Below are 16,958 nucleotides of genomic sequence, written 5' to 3'. Positions count from 1 at the left end.
GCCCTACAAAACCCCCCTGGTCTGCCCTCCGAAGACGCGGGTACTTACCTGCAAGCAGACCGGAACCGGGGCACCCCCTTCTCTCCATTCTAGCCTATGTGTTTTGGGCACCACTTTGAACTCTGCACCTGACCGGCCCTGAGCTGCTGGTGTGGTGACTTTGGGGTTGCTCTGAACCCCCAACGGTGGGCTACCTTGGACCAAGAACTAAGCCCTGTAAGTGTCTTACTTACCTGGTTAACCTAACAAATACTTACCTCCCCTAGGAACTGTGAAAATTGCACAGTGTCCACTTTTAAAACAGCTATTTGTGAATAACTTGAAAAGTATACATGCAATTTTGATGATTTGAAGTTCCTAAAGTACTTACCTGCAATACCTTTCGAATGAGATATTACATGTAGAATTTGAACCTGTGGTTCTTAAAATAAACTAAGAAAAGATATTTTTCTATACAAAACCTATTGGCTGGATTTGTCTCTGAGTGTGTGTACCTCATTTATTGTCTGTGTATGTACAACAAATGCTTAACACTACTCCTTGGATAAGCCTACTGCTCGACCACACTACCACAAAATAGAGCATTAGTATTATCTCTTTTTGCCACTATCTTACCTCTAAGGGGAACCCTTGGACTCTGTGCATACTATTCCTTACTTTGAAATAGTGCATACAGAGCCAACTTCCTACAATGATATAAAACAGGCAATATGATCTGCTCCCATACTAAGAAGCCCTGATTACTCCAAACAATTTATTAAACAGACAGATGCTTTTGAGGTAGGAACAGGGGCAGTACATTCTCAACTAAATGATGAGGGCAAGGATCAACCAGTTGCTTTTACAAGTAGAAGGTTGACCACCCAGAAAGACGTGCTGGTCAGCCATTGAGAGGGAGTCCTTTGCTACAGTCTGGGTCTTGAAGAAAGAAGCTGAGACCATACCTGTTTGGCACTCACTTCCTTGTTCAAACAGACCACAAGCCCTCCTCCGGCTTAAACAGATAAAAGGAAAAAACCTTGAATTGTTGAGGTGGTCCATATCCCTACAGGGAATGGACTATACAGTGGAACATAGACCTAGGAATAACCACTCCAATACAGATAGACTCTCTAGATATTTCCACTTAGATAATGAATACTCAACTGGGCAAGGTTAGTGTTATTGTCCTTCGTTTGGGGGGTTCTGTAGTAAAGTCACTCTTTTTGGTATGGATGCCCCCACTTCTAGCCTGTTTATCAGTGTGTTTAGACGGTCTCCACTGGGATCCTGTTAACCAGGACCCCAGTGATTGTGCTCTCTCTTCCAAATTTGGTTGCTTTGGTCCCTTTACACCCCACAATTGGCATACTGGTGTACCCCTGTACGTCCCTAGTATATGGTACTTAGATACCTAGGGCAGTGGTACACCTGGGGTCCCCCATGGGCTGCAGCATGTATTATGCCACCCATAGGAGCCCATGCAAACTATGTCTGCAGGCCTGTCAGTGCAGTTTGAGTGGCCAGGTGCATGCACCCTTTCACTACTGGTCAATGCACCAGGTCACTGTAAGTGACCCCTATGGTAGGCCCTCCTAGCCCAGCGCGCAGGGTGCAGGTCCCTGTGTGTGAAGGCACCCCTGCATGAGCAGAAGTGCCCTTACGAACTCCAGTTCCAATATACTGGACTTCATAAGTGCGGGAAAGCCATTTTACCCCTGTACTGGCCACAGGTCACTCACTACTTGTGGTCTAGCTACATAATGGTAACTCCGACCCTGGACATGTTTGGTATCAAACATGTTGGAATCATACCACAATACTAATACCAGTTTAGTGGCACGATTCCATGCACTCTGTGGGCTTCTTAGAGGATGACCTCCCCTCTCCACCACCTCTGCACGGGTCACTGCCTGGAGTTGATGGGGAAGGTATATGGAGCACAGGTTGACCGTAATGCCCTCCCAGGTACCTGAGAGAGCCACGTAGAGGCCCATGTGGTCATGCCACAGCTGGTGGATGATAAAGGGGTATATATATATTTTTTTTTACAAGAATGCCCATTCCCTTAGCATCAGTAGGGTACCCTGTGAGTGCTTCGAGGACGAAGCCAAATCTGTCCAGTGCCTTATAGTGATTGCCTCTTATGTGTGTTTCTTGAAGTAGGACCATCTCTGGGGAGTGATGCTTTATATGCTATAATACTAAAGTGCGTTTTATCCTGCTCCCCTGCCCATTTATGTTCAGGGCCTATGGTCAAGTTTTGTACCGGACCACCCATCTCTCCCTGATGATTCTATATAGAGTCTGGCCCTCCTGCCTTTCGATGCTTCCTCCTACCACCTGCCAGGGAGATCCCTCCCTTTGAGCCGCTTTGTGTGAACCCCAGATGCCCCCAACATGTGGCGCTAAGAACATAACTATCCCTAGGCCCTTACTTGAAACTGCTTGCATCATCAACTCCCCCTCCCTGCTACTCAGTGCAGTGAGCTCTGAACTGCCTACCCCCCAACTTGCAAAGTGCCTGTCGCCCTAAACAAACTATGCTTCGCCAGGAGTGTGGCGCCGCCTATTAGGTGTTACTCAACGGATCTTATGTGGGCACACGCCAAATGTCTCCCCCCTTTACGTTGGCCGTTTACCATTACCCTGGTTGCTATGAATCAAGATGCCCTCCAACCTTCCTTTTCAGTTCCTTCTGTGAGAAGGAATTTGGGCACTTCAGTGTGCGCCTGATCTAATTGTTCTCAGTCCCCTTTTTGAGTTGGGCGCTTTCCATTCTTCTCGTCTAGTCCAAGTTTCCCCATATCTGTTGCACCATCAGAGCAAGCTCTCCTTCCACTCCTCAGCTTGTTTCCTGGTCTCCACCACTCCAGCCAGTCCCACGCCTCCTTGGGGGTGCCAAAGTACAAAGTCTTTCCTTCCGCTTCCACTGTCAGTTTTGTCGAGAATAGCATCATACCTCTCAGTTCCTTGGCCCTCAGTGCTCTTTTAACTTCCTCAAAGTTTTTCCATTGGCGTTGCACCTGGAGGGCAAAGTCTGGTAAGAAACATAACAGTGTTGTCTTGTCACAGGTCCCTGAAGGTTCTAGCTGCCTGTAATATGGCATCTCTGTTCCTATAATTAAGGATCCTGGCGACTATTGTCTGTGGTGGCGCTCCCGGTTTAGGCGGGGGGGGGCTAGGTACCCTGTGTGTCCTTTCCACCGAAAAGAAGTTAGACAGGTGTTTTGGCTTGAGCTTGTTTAGGACTAAGTCCTCCACGAATAGGTCTGTGCTCGGGCCTTCCATACCGTCTGGCACCTCCACTCTCCTCACGTTGTTCCTTCGGGATCGTCCCTCCTGATCTTCCCGCCTAGCTTCCATTATTTTGCTCTTTTTGGTGAGTGACCGGACCTGCTCCTCTAGTCGTTTTGTTGTAGCCTGTTGGCCATCTATGTGGGTTTCTGCAGCTGCTACTTTCGCGGAGATCTTGCCCATGTCCGCCCTGAGGAGCTTAACATCGATCTGGACTGTGTCTAGTTTCGGTCCTCGGGGGCAATGGAGCCACCGGACGTCCTGTAGGGCTGCCATGATTGTTCTCAGCGAGGGCTCCGTCTCTGGACTCAAATCTTTTCCGGGGCTCCAGCGCCCCCCACCCCCTTGGGAGGAGCCCCCCGCTGCATCCATTCATACTGCGTACCTATCCAGGCTGTTGGTTTGTAGCTGCTTGAGAGTACGGCCTTTGACCATGGTCCCAGTCTTCTGTATCTCGCTTTTATGGGCACACACCAAGGCTGCGTGCCCCCCTGCTGTCCCATTTGAACTGCCTCACTGATCAGACGCTCACAATGTCGCTTCCACTGGCTTACACTTTTCACCAGGCTCACCACATGCCCCCGGGCCTTCACTATTGTGCTTCGTTTATCCGGAGGCTCCCTGTGTCCTGTTCTCCCTCGTTTACCCCCCCCGCAGTCTGGTGGTTCTCCCCCCTTCTAATTCTGGGGGTTTCCCACAGGATTCAGGCCATGAAAAGCGTTGTTCACCACTCTGCCTCCACTGTTTGGTCCTCTCTCCCGGCTAGGTTGAAATCGTTATCTGTGTCTCTGGGGCCTTACTGTATAGCTGCCTCTGTCCGGTGCCCCCCCCCCCCCACCTCCTTTGGAGGTCCTGGCAATAATCCGTCCAGATCCCCCCAACCCCCCTCGCTCCTGGGTGGGGGTTGTCCACATTCTTTAGGCTGCACGGGAGCCACTCCTCGCGCCGCCACCCGGCATGCGCCAGCTTGTGCCCTCTCTTAATTATGTCAGTCTTCGATGCTGCCCAGGCTTCTTCGTGTGGGTCCCCAGCCACCCCCTCATGCCGCCTCCGTTGCCTGGGGGGGGGGGGGGGGGGGGGGGGGGGGGCTCCCGGCAGCCCACCTCCCTTCTTCACTGGTCCCGCCCACCTTCGGGGAGGGAGGTTTAACAACCAATTGCAGGGCCGCCGGGTGCAGACCGCGGGAAGGGTGCAGCTCACCTTATCACCAGGCGGCCAGCGTCATGCTTGGCCCGGTATCCGGCTCACCGCTCCTGGCTACCTTGTCAATGCTGGGGCAGTCCCACCACCCCGCAGAGGTAGACAGCGAAGCAGGCAGCAGCAGCGAAGGCCTCGTTATGATCACAGCTGGCGTCTCCCTCCCTGAACGCTGCTGGCCCGCTTCGCTCCGTCCACCATTTTGTATGGAGACAGTCAGAGCTGCTTTACCGCCCACAGCTCTCAGCCATCCTCATCAATGGCTGGGTAGGTGCTTCTAGGGTCGCGGGCTCCAGGTGTGCCATGAACCCCTGCCGTCGGCAGGATATTGTCGGATTTGGTGGGATTATTTACCCCGGCAGTGCTGGAGCTCGATCAGAGCTCGGCCTTCTTCGTTGGCGGCAAGCTCCGCCCCAGGCTGACTCATTCTTTGACATGGACCTGCATCTGATGATTATGATCGAGATGTGACTAAATGAAACATCCCACCTTACTGATCCAATGTGACTACGCTGTCATCTGCCTGGATCAGGAAGGAGTCTTTTTCTGGAGTTAATGTGATATACAAAAACTTTACAAGTTTCAAACAGATGGAGGCAGTGCCTCATAGTTGACATTAAATCTATTGCCACTGAACCTCCTGGACTAAAGATCATCTACCATCCAACAAGGCATTTCTTGAACACTATATAGAATTCATCATATCACAGTAACTCGTCAAACAAAAAGACCAAATATCCCGATTATAGACACCAAAATATTAATCAGAGCCTTCTTGAGGCCTATCTTGGCATCCTGTCAGAAAGAAAAGGAGTCAACGGGGGAAAAAAAAAAATCTTCCTTTTGTATACAAAACACTCAGTGAAGTAAAAAGAATTCTCAGACTGATCGAACGGTACGGTCTTGGAATCAAAAACTCACCAGGAGTAACCTGAATACCTCCATAGTGCTAAAAGACCTGGTTGAAAAAAAAAAAAACTTTGAAGCAAAGCCACAGTCTGCTGGCAAAATAACAGGCCAGAAAAGCTCTTTGAGATAGGTCTATGCTGTAACAAAGCCCACATATCTGATAGAAATAAAAGAACAGGAAAAGAAACATGAGGAATCTGCTTGAGTGTTATTTTTGATCTTTGTATCAAAAGTGTCTCTCTCTGCTACCCAACAATCCTTGACGTGCCCTTGACAGAAAATCATATAACTGGTCCAATTGTGAGATAGGGATTAGACTAAAAAGTCCCAACACTACATCCAAACTCAATTCTTTGTGCCACTACTCACATTCTCTGCTTGCTAGCTGGTCAAACAGTTATATTTCCATACTAGTCTGATACAGCAACAGGTGTAGTGCTGGTCGGATTACCTATACATTTAAACTACAAATATTCAATGAGATTCTTCGCATCTTGGATAGCAGGAGCCTGTGCCTGCTAATTCCATTTCAGAATTTGATACAGTCAACCACAACCATCCTCATTCACACATTAAAAGAAAAGAGAAAGTTCTGGATTGGATCAAATCATAACCAACAAACCGCTCACAACTCATTGGAATTGGATCACACACAGTCTAACCTGTTTGTTGGGGGTTATTTAAAGGCTCTGTTTTAATGCCTGCTTTATTTAATCTTTATGTCAGACCAAGAAGTGAAACTCGCTGATGTGGATCGCTACTGCTCTTCTAAGGCACAAACATCAAACAATCGGAGTGAAGGCAGAGGCAAATTGCTGAGAACCTGCAGACCAGCAAATGGGATTGGAATATCCAGAGAAGACTCCCCCACACCCTCACATCAAGGCACATATGGTTGAAGTGGGTAGGGCAGGAACACTGCGTCTTTGGTGATGACAGCAGAGTGCTGGGATGGGAGACAGTGGTAGGAGAGGGGACCGCCTGCTGAAATCCATGCAGTGTGGTGCACAGGAGAGGCTGTGCTGACTGCCCTTAAGGGATGATTGTTGTTGGATGAAGAGAGGGGAAAAGACACTGAACTGAGACACCTCATCTGGTATTTCTGCAGGAGGGCTCAGGTAGCAGGGTGTGGGCCTGTGGCGGAGACATGCCCAACACACCCAGGGAGATGTGAAAGAAGGGGTGAAGTGAAATGTCTTCAACCCCACAGGGTTCCAGCAGTTGAATGATGGAAAAGCCTAACAAAGTGATGGAGAAGCCACTAGATACCAATATTATTCACTTGACGATTACCAATCTCTACAAAGGGCCATGGCTGAAGTATTGCAAAGAATCAATAAAACACGTCATCTTTGACCACTAAGTTTGATGCCATTCAGGTGACAGAGTCGGTGTTTTAGAACAGGTGCAACAACCAAAGACGTTGTCCTAAGCCCTTCCTCATAATAGGAAAATGTTTCAGTCAGACATTAAGGATCTTCAAAAGGATATGGTGCAGAATCAAAAGATTTGAATCAGTACTGGAGGGAATACAAGAGGATTTGACAGTAATAAAAGGGACATACAGGCGCAGCCCCTTCCATTATGTCATCTTTGAGTGACAGAGTTGAGGGAACATATGTTGCAGGCATCAACTCAAGTTGCAACAGTCTACTTCCATTCTGGATACTTTACAAACCATAGAGAGGCGCTGACAGGATTTCCTCCCATCCATCATGGATTCAACTGTAAAAGCACTGTCAAGAATAATCTCTGCTGTTATACTCCGTGTGTTACACATGGGAACTTAAGTGTGCCTCACAACTAGAGTTTGAAGACCAGTCTCTCATACTTCAAAAATAGGTGACCAATGGTTTAAGATGTCTTATGTGTAAAGAAATGGCTCCCTGTTGCAGTTACCCCCCACTTTTTTCCTGATACTGATGCTGACTTGACGGAGAAGTGTGCTGGGACCCTGCTAACCAGGCCCCAGCACCAGTGTTCTTTCACCTAAAATGTACCCTTGTTTCCACAATTGGCACAACCCTGGCACCTAGGTAAGTCCCTTGTAACTGGTACCCCTGGTACCAAGGGCCCTGATGCCAGGGAAGGTCTCTAAGGGCTGCAGCATGTCTTATGCCACCCTAGGGACCCCTCACTCAGCACAGACACACTGCTTGCCAGCTTGTGTGTGCTGATGGGGAGAAAATGACTAAGTCGACATGGCACTCCCCTCAGGGTGCCATGCCAACCTCCCACTGCCTGTGGCATAGGTAAGTCACCCCTCTAGTAGGCCTTACAGCCCTAAGGCAGGGTGCACTATACCACAGGTGAGGGCATATGTGCATGAGCACTATGCCCCTACAGTGTCTAAGCAAAACCTTAGACATTGTAAGTGCAGGGTAGCCATAAGAGTATATGGGCTGGGAGTCTGTCAAAAACGAACTCCACAGCTCCATAATGGCTACACTGAATACTGCGAAGTTTAGTATCAAACTTCTCAGAATAATAAACCCACACTGATGCCAGTGTTGGATTTATTAAAAAATGCACACAGAGGGCATCTTAGAGATACCCCCTGTATTTTACCCAATTGTTCAGTGCAGGACTGACTGGTCTGTGCCAGCCTGCTGCTGAGAGACGAGTGTCTGACCTCATGCGGTGAGAGCCTTTGTGCTCTCTGAGGACAGAAACAAAGCCTGCTCTGGGTGGAGGTGCTTCACACCTCCCCCCTGCAGGAACTGTAACACCTAGCAGTGAGCTTCAAAGGCTCAAGCTTCGTGTTACAATGCCCCAGGGCACTCCAGCTAGTGGAGATGCCCGCCTCCTGGACCCAGGCCCCACTTTTGGCGGCAAGTCCAGGAGAGATAATGAGAAAAACAAGGAGGAGTCACTGGCCAGTCAGGACAGCCCCTAAGGTGTCCTGAGCTGAGGTGCCTCTGACTTTTAGAAATCCTCCATCTTGAAGAAGGAGGATTCCCCCAATAGGGATAGGAATGTGACCCCCTCCCCTTGGGAGGAGGCACAAAGAGGGTGTACCCACCCTCAGGGCTAGTAGCCATTGGCTACTAACCCCCCAGACCTAAACACGCCCTTAAATTTAGTATTTAAGGGCTTCCCTGAACCTAAGAATTTAGATTCCTGCAACAACAAGAAGAAGGACTGCCCAGCTGAAAACCCCTGCAGAGGAAGACCAGAAGACGACAACTGCCTTGGCTCCAGAAACTCACCGGCCTGTCTCCTGCCTTCCAAAGAACTCTGCTCCAGCGACGCCTTCCAAGGGACCAGCGACCTCTGAATCCTCTGAGGACTGCCCTGCTTCGAAAAAGACAAGAAACTCCCGAGGACAGCGGACCTGCTCCAAAAAGACTGCAACTTTGTTTCAAGGAGCAGCTTTAAAGACCCTGCAATCTCCCCGCAAGAAGCGTGAGACTTGCAACACTGCACCCGGCGACCCCGACTCGGCTGGTGGAGAACCAACACCTCAGGGAGGACCCCCGGACTACTCTACGACTGTGAGTACCAAAACCTGTCCCCCCTGGGCCCCCACAGCGCCGCCTGCAGAGGGAATCCCGAGGCTTCCCCTGACCGCGACTCTCTGAAACCTAAGTCCCGACGCCTGGAAAAGACCCTGCACCCGCAGCCCCCAGGACCTGAAGGACCGGACTTTCACTGGAGAAGTGACCCCCAGGAGTCCCTCTCCCTTGCCCAAGTGGAGGTTTCCCCGAGGAACCCCCCCCTTGCCTGCCTGCAGCGCTGAAGAGATCCCTTGATCTCTCATAGACTAACATTGCAAACCCGACGCTTGTTTCTACACTGCACCCGGCCGCCCCCGCGCTGCTGAGGGTGAAATTTCTGTGTGGGCTTGTGTCCCCCCCGGTGCCCTACAAAACCCCCCTGGTCTGCCCTCCGAAGACGCGGGTACTTACCTGCAAGCAGACCGGAACCGGGGCACCCCCTTCTCTCCATTCTAGCCTATGCGTTTTGGGCACCACTTTGAACTCTGCACCTGACCGGCCCTGAGCTGCTGGTGTGGTGACTTTGGGGTTGCTCTGAACCCCCAACGGTGGGCTACCTTGGACCAAGAACTGAACCCCGTAAGTGTCTTACTTACCTGGTAAAACTAACAAAAACTTACCTCCCCCAGGAACTGTGAAAATTGCACTAAGTGTCCACTTTTAAAGTAGCTATTTGTCAATAACTCGAAAAGTATACATGCAATTGAAATGATTCAAAGTTCCTAATGTACTTACCTGCAATACCTTTCAAACAAGATATTACATGTTAAATTTGAACCTGTGGTTCTTAAAATAAACTAAGAAAAGGTATTTTTCTATACAAAACCTATTGGCTGGATTTGTCTCTGAGTGTGTGTACCTCATTTATTGTCTATGTGTATGTACAACAAATGCTTAACACTACTCCTTGGATAAGCCTACTGCTCGCCCACACTACCACAAAATAGAGCATTAGTATTATCTCTTTTTACCACTATTTTACCTCTAAGGGGAACCCTTGGACTCTGTGCATGCTATTCCTTACTTTGAAATAGCACATACAGAGCCAACTTCCTACATTATGGTACTCTCATAGCTGCACCTTAAGGATAGATGGTACATGCCAATGAGGAGACTGTAGGATACCAACACAATTGCAGTATTGTGGCTGTTGGAAATGGCCCTTTTTGCAGGGTTATCCCCAAACCTTTTGCCTTCTTCCTCCTACTTTTTTAGGTCTGGTTTTGCTGGCTTATTGTCTCTGCGCACTTCACCACTGCTAATCAGTGCTAAAGTGCAAGTGCTTCCTATAGAAATTGTACTGTTGATTGGTTTATCCATGATTGCCATATTTGATTCACTAGTAAAGTGCACTAGAGGTGACCGGGGCCTGTAAATCAAATGCTACTAGTGGGCCTGAAGCACTGGTTGTGCCACCCACATTAGTAGCCCTGTAAATATGACTCAGACCTGCCATTGCAGTGTATGTGTGTGCAGTTTTAAACTGCCAATTCGACTTGGCAAGTGTACCCACTTGCCAGGCCTCAACCTTCCCTTTTACTACATGTAAGGCACGCCTAAGGGAGGCCCTAGGTAGCCCCATGGACAGGGTGCAATGTATGTTTAAGGTAGGACATATACTAGTGTGTTTTACATGTCCCAACAGTGAAATACTTCCAAATTCGGTTTTCACTGTACAAGGCCTACCTCTCTCATAGGTTAACATGGGGGCTGCCTTTAAATATCCTTAAAGCGCAGATTCTCTTTGAGAGCAGATACAAATTTGGAGTTTAGGGTCTCTGAGCTCACAATTTAAAAATACATCTTTTAGTGAAGTTGGTTTTTAGATTGTTAGTTTGAAAAAGCCACTTTTAGAAAGTAGGCATTTTCTTGCTTAATCCATTCTGTGACTCTGCCTGTTTGTGGATTCCCCGTCTGGGTCAGTTTGACAGTTGGGCTGTTCACACCTCTCCTCTAGACAGTGACACAAAGGGGGCTAGGGTGTAGCCTGCATATCTTGATTAGCCATCTGTGCTGGAGGGGAGGGGAGGAGTGGTCACTCACACCTGAAAGGACTGTGCCTGCCCTCACACAATGCCGTCTCCGACCCCCTGGAGAGTGTCTGGGGCCTGGCCTGGACAAGGAAGGATCTTGCAAACACTTGAGACTTTGCTTTGAAGTTTGCCAACTTCAAAGGCATAACTGGGTATGAGAAGAAGACCCAAAACCCCAGACTTTTAGAATCTTTCTGGAATCAAGAGGAACCTCTGACCAGGTGAAGAGCTGAAGGAGGAGTAGTGTCTCTTTGCTGTGTTGCTTTGCTGGACTGGCCTGCAGTTGCTGCTTCTGCCTGAAAAGAGTGCAAAGGGTGAACTTTGCTGTGTTTCCTGCTTGAGAAAATTCTCCAAGGGCTTGCAGTAGAGCTTGCCTCCTGTTGGAAGTCTCAAAGACACCAAAGACTTCAGCTTCCTCGACCAGCATCACTGGGAACTGTGTGTTTTGTGCTGTTCAAGAGGAGAAACCACTGCGCCGCCGCCAACGACGCTGCTGGCCTGCACCGAGACCTGCCGACGCCACATGGAGTCGCATTGCCCCGTGACCCTGGTCTCCCCGACGCGGTCATTGGACGACTTCACAAAGCTGCCGCTGCTCGCACCGTGACCTGTGGGCTCCGCACTCCGGCATCGCCTGCTCACACCGCAGCCTGGGCATCCCCGATGACGACACTCCTGCTGACATTGGCGCCACTGCCTGTACCGTGGCCTGTGGACACTGCTCATGAGGTACACGAAGCAAAGTCCCATCCCCCACTGCAGTCCTGGTCCACCAACGCCAGCACCATCGACTCCTGTGTTGTCACCAGGCATCCTGCCTGCACCGTGGCCTGTAGACACTGCTCATGAGGTACACGAAGCAAAGTCCCATCCCGCACTGCAGCCCTGGTCCACCGACGCCAGCACCATCGACTCCTGTGTTGTCACCAGGCATCCTGCCTGCACCGTGGCCTGCTGACACCGCTCGTGAGGGTCACAAAGCACTGTCCCGTCCCGCACCTCTGGCTTGGGCCTAGCTACGACAGCGCTTCAGCAACACCAACGGTGCTGCCTGCACCGTGACCTGTGGACACCGCACGTCTCACTGCCCCGCTTCACACCTCAGCCCTGGTCTCACCCACGCCGCTGGACGCCGTCACTGAGCAGCTGCCTGCACCGTGACCTATGGACGTCGCATCGTCCCGCTTCGCAACGCAGCCCCAACGCCATCCATGCCGGCGCACTTGACTTCATCAGCCTGGAGTTCGATCTGCAACGCGTGTGACCTCAAGGGCCCGATGACTCCTGCACCGACTCCGGAACAGACACCGCGACGTCAGTGACGCCGCTTTCCAGAGCTCACACCGAGGATCACGACCCCCTCCAAATCCAAGGTACTGTTTGTGGGTCTTCCTGACATCGTAGCTGGCCTGCAACGCCGCGGCCGGCCTGAACTGTTGGTTTTGTTGGTCACAACGCTGTGATACCCCCAGATGGAGCTATCGAGTTCAATGAACTGTAGTTTTGAGTAAATCTTGCAGAATTCATATTTTTCTTACTGTATGTTGGATTTTTATCTTATTAGGTCTTGTTTTATATAGATAAATATTGGCTATTTTTCTAAAAGTGGTGTGGTGTCCTTTTGTAGTCTTTTCACTTATTACTGTGTGTTATGTGCAAATGCTTTGCACATTGCTTCTGAGATAAGCCTGACTGCTCGTGCCAAGCTACCAAGGTGGTAAGCAGGGGTTATCAGAGTGGGTATCTCCCTTATCCTGACTAGAGTGAGGGTCCCTACTTGGACGGGGTGCAAACAGACTGCCAACTAAAGACCCCATTTCTAACAGTGGCGTTTTTGAGATTTCAAGCCATGCTATGCCCTTGACTCTTCTTTGACAGCCAGGGTGGCCCATCCTCATCAGGCACGATCCTTCCTCGTCCTGCCCACCATCTTGTTCCCCCTTTAAAAAAACACATTGATTTAACCTCTTCTTTTCCCACTCCCGTCCATGATATTGTTTAATTTTCTCTACCAACACCTGTCTTTACCATGGCATTCCTTGAGTTGGTGATGTAGATGGGTCTTGACATGAAGGAGGCTGTAGCGATGTGGAGAAGGAAGCTGCTGTCTAGTGGCTTATGATGATACTGGAGGAAGGACTCCTCTGTGTAGCATAATTTCTGTATTGGTTAAGTTGTTCCAGTAACCACTGCTACTTGGAGTACTTGCATATGATTTTAAAAAAACGTGTTATTGTACTTATAAGTAGTACCAATACAACAGAAGCAGTGTTCACTCCAAAATGAGTTAAAATACAGCCGAAACTTTACAAATATTTGATTACCTAAAATGAGGTGCCGGCAGTGAGGGTGTTGGTTAGATTTATTTCACCCTTTTGACAGAACAAAAATGTATCAATGGGCAGGTGCATTACACAAAATGTATGACGATTCACTCGACCATTGTTCATTATACATCACCAAATCCCTACCAGTAAGAGCAGAAGTACATGTTTTTTGTCATTAGTCAAATATTTGTGCTGCCCTTCTAGTTTAATGCATTCAGGTAACATGTCAAACAACAATGCTCTTAATTTAGAAGTGAGAATGCAAAATACCTGGAATACCACAACTTTGTTGTCATCTGCTTGAAGGTAGAAAGTCCATGAAGACGTTATAAATCCATGTGCAGAGCCCATCATGTCGCTCCAAATTGATCTCACCAGTGTTAAAGGGTAAAGAAGATGGATTTTTGGTCTCATTGCCAACAGCTGTAAAAAAATATATATATATAGAATGGTGAAACATTACGAGGTTTGACTTGCATAGTGGGGAAGTGACAATATAGTGTCAAACTCTTTGGTATGTATGTGTATGGGCATGCCTTGATTGGTAATGCATGTGTCTACTATAAGGAAAGCTATTCATACATTCCTGGTAGCACAGCACTTCTGAAACAGCTAGTCCTGCAAAAGCACACAGCTTCAGTCTGAAGCTACAATGTTTCCAATGTGACCTCTCAATGAAATTACTTGACGGTCATGGTGGAGGTTCAGGTTACAATTAAATTTCCTTAATACAGAACTAATAAGTCAAAACAGATATTTAAAGGCAGAAAAGTTCAGGTTGAAAAGGGCAATCTGTCAAGACCCACCTGCTTCAAGTCTCAACCAAGCATATAAAAAATCATGCAAGCAAATTCTACTGGTTACTGAGCAATTTGTGCAAATGTGTGTTTACTATCTCACTTAGCTTGTGCAAAGTACTTTATTTTCCAAGCCTAGCAGAATAGTTTTTTTCAAATATGCCTAAACAACACATCATAGTGGTCTAGGAAATGATTTGAGACCCAGCAGCAAAATGAGTGTTTCATGTAGATGAGAACCCATAACAAAAGGCCACCTCATATTAAAAGCAGTTAAATAAAGCATGCAAAACCGCAAAGAGTATAAGGTTACAAATCACTTTAAGAAACAGACACTGGCGACTCCAACAGGTCTCACCTTTGGCTGCCAGTGTGTTCAGCATCGGGAAAAAGAAGAAAAAAACCTTTTAGACAGTGCACCCCCCCCCCCCCCAAAAAAACAAAACGAAAAAAAAAAAAAAAGGAATGATGTGTACGTGTGAACATTTGATGGTCATGTATTCATCTTGCCACTATGGCAGTCAAGGAGGATGTATACATGAGTGTGTGCTACCAGCATGGGTGCATCTATGGCATTTTCTATTTTCTTTTTTTACCGTTCTACGGTGAACTACATGAAAGCACATTTTGAAAGATCATAGGCAAAGCCTATAGGTCTTGACCATGTCAGAGCTTTTGGCTTGATCAATGTGTTTTAGCAATGTTGTAAAGCAGCATGGCGCAGAGTGGAGTGGTGTAGAATGGAGTTGGGTGACACGTTGCACTATTGAGAAGAGTGGCGTAGAGTGGAATAGGAATAGAGGGGAACAGAGTAGAGGGGCGCAGAGTAGAGGGGTACTGTGGAGTTGCAATGTAGAGTAGCGCAGAGTGCTGCAGAGTATGAATGAATGTATGTATGTATGTATGTATGTTTGTATTACAGATTTGTACAGTGCATGGCTACCTGCAGGCTTCCCAGCTCTAGGTGAGTACAAGCATGAATCCAAGATCAATTGCATCACATGGGGGTATATGATCTAACCAGTGAGGGTATAGCCAAGTTTTACATAATTTTCTGATGATGGTCTTGTTAGGCTCATTTTTTAACTAGGTCTGCACTGAGTTCCATAGTTTGGGGGTCAGATTAGAGAAGGACTCCCTACCCCCCCGAATCTGGTCCGTAGGATTCTCGAGATACTCAAGAATCTGGGCATTGGAGGATCTTAAAATCCTGCTGTGGTAGTAGGTGGGACAGAAGAGCCCTAATCAAGATGGGTTCCATATGGTTGATTCCCTTGTGTGAGGGAAGTGGAAGAGATGAGTGGCGTAAAGTTGAGTGGAGTGGACTGGCACAGAATGGCATTGTCTGGAGTGGAGTGGCATAGAGAGAGTGAAGTGCCAAAGAGTAGGCTGTAGAGTACAGTGAAGTGAGACAGAGTTGGCTGTTGTAGAGTAGAGCAGTGTAGAGTAGAGTGGCATCCAGTAGAGTGGTGTAGAGTGGCAGAGAGTAGAGTGGCTTAGATTAGAATAAAGTGGTGTAGAGTAGAATGGCATAAAGTAGAGTGGCATAGAACAAAGTGGTGTGGAGTGAAATAAAGTGGGAAAGAATACTGTAGAGTGGCATAGAATATAGTGGCATTGTGGAGTGGAGTGGCATAGAGATAATGGCATAGAGTGGCACAGAATGGAGTAGAGCGGCGTAGAATAGAATGGTGTAGAGTGGCGTAGAGTAGAAAGCTGTAGAGTGGCATTGTGTAGAGTGGTGTGAAATGACAGTAGAATGGCGTAGATTGGAGTGGCGTAGAGTACAGTTTTGTTGAGTAGAGCAGAATGGAAAGGAGTGGCATACAGAGGAGAGGTACAGAGTGTAACGGCATAGAATGGAACTGTGCACAATGGAGTGGCGTAGAGTGGCCTTGGGTAGAGTGTAGTGGCCTAGAATGTAGTGGTGTAGTGTAGAGTGGCATAGAGGAGTACAGTGGTGGGTTAAATAACTATATAGTTACTAGGGACAACAGATGGGGTGAAAGCACCATATATAAGAAGCCATGTGCCTGTGTTAAAAGTAGGAAAGCACATTGCACGACTAGGAATAATACTAAAATGCTTATAAAAATAGTGCAAAAGAAGAGGAAAAACAAAGAGGAGAAAGAACACATGTACGTGGTCCATGTTCCAGGGAAGTGCTAACACAAAAAACAAAAGGAAGTCTTACAGCACAGCGCATTCAGTGCGTATGCAAGACCTAAAACGAGCAGCCCAGTAACAAATTGCAGCTGCCGGGTGCTTCAAAAAAATTAACTTCTTTTGTTTTTAAAAATAACAAGAACACTTTCACAAGAGAGGTGGGGGAGCAATGAAGGAGCAAGAGGTGTGAAGACTGGCAGCAATGAGTGCGGGGGCACAGAGACAGCAGAAGAGCTTGACGTGGGGAGGAAGGAGGAAAAAAGCCACACAAACAAAAGCTGGGTAGGCGAATGAGTGGATGATTTGGCAAGGGGTAGAAAGGGCAAGAGAGCGCACAGGGGATGATTATTTCATTTGAGATACTGCAGAAAAGGAAGCGAAAGAAGGCAAATGCACTCCAATGGAGTGCTGAAAGTAAAAGAAAAAAATTAGTTTCTTGAATGGAAGCGGGAGGACACAAGTCATTCAATTGGCCACCCAGTCAGAACACAGTAAAGAAATGCTTCAGAGGTGGGACAAAAAAAGGAAGGAAAGCCATTAAAGTAGGGGAATTAAATGGATAATAAAAAAGAAAAAAGAAAGAATCAACAGCAATAGGGGCAAAAAGCATAGCTGTAATGTTTCAACATGAGCAGGACAATAAGCATTGGCAAAAAAGCCAATAGGTATCAACTTTAAACAGTTGAGTAACTGGATTTGTCAATGCTTTTTTTATGCATGCACCTACATGGATGACAATTTTGAATGTGTTTTCCA

General features: G+C 47.8%; 1 protein-coding gene across 1 annotated transcript in view; it reads right to left on the bottom strand.

The window, feature by feature from the left end:
- Nucleotides 1–16,958, bottom strand: part of TMEM59 (transmembrane protein 59) — a 131,818-nt gene that overhangs the window by 55,392 nt on the left and 59,468 nt on the right. The window contains exon 4 of the mRNA XM_069232638.1: nt 13,510–13,662. Coding sequence (XP_069088739.1) covers nt 13,510–13,662 — 153 coding nt within the window. The remainder of the gene's footprint in view (nt 1–13,509; nt 13,663–16,958) is intronic.

Source organism: Pleurodeles waltl, chromosome 4_2, assembly GCF_031143425.1.
Source record: "Pleurodeles waltl isolate 20211129_DDA chromosome 4_2, aPleWal1.hap1.20221129, whole genome shotgun sequence".
In the NCBI taxonomy this organism is placed as follows: Eukaryota; Metazoa; Chordata; class Amphibia; order Caudata; family Salamandridae; genus Pleurodeles; species Pleurodeles waltl.
This window is presented reverse-complemented; position numbering and strand designations above follow the sequence as displayed.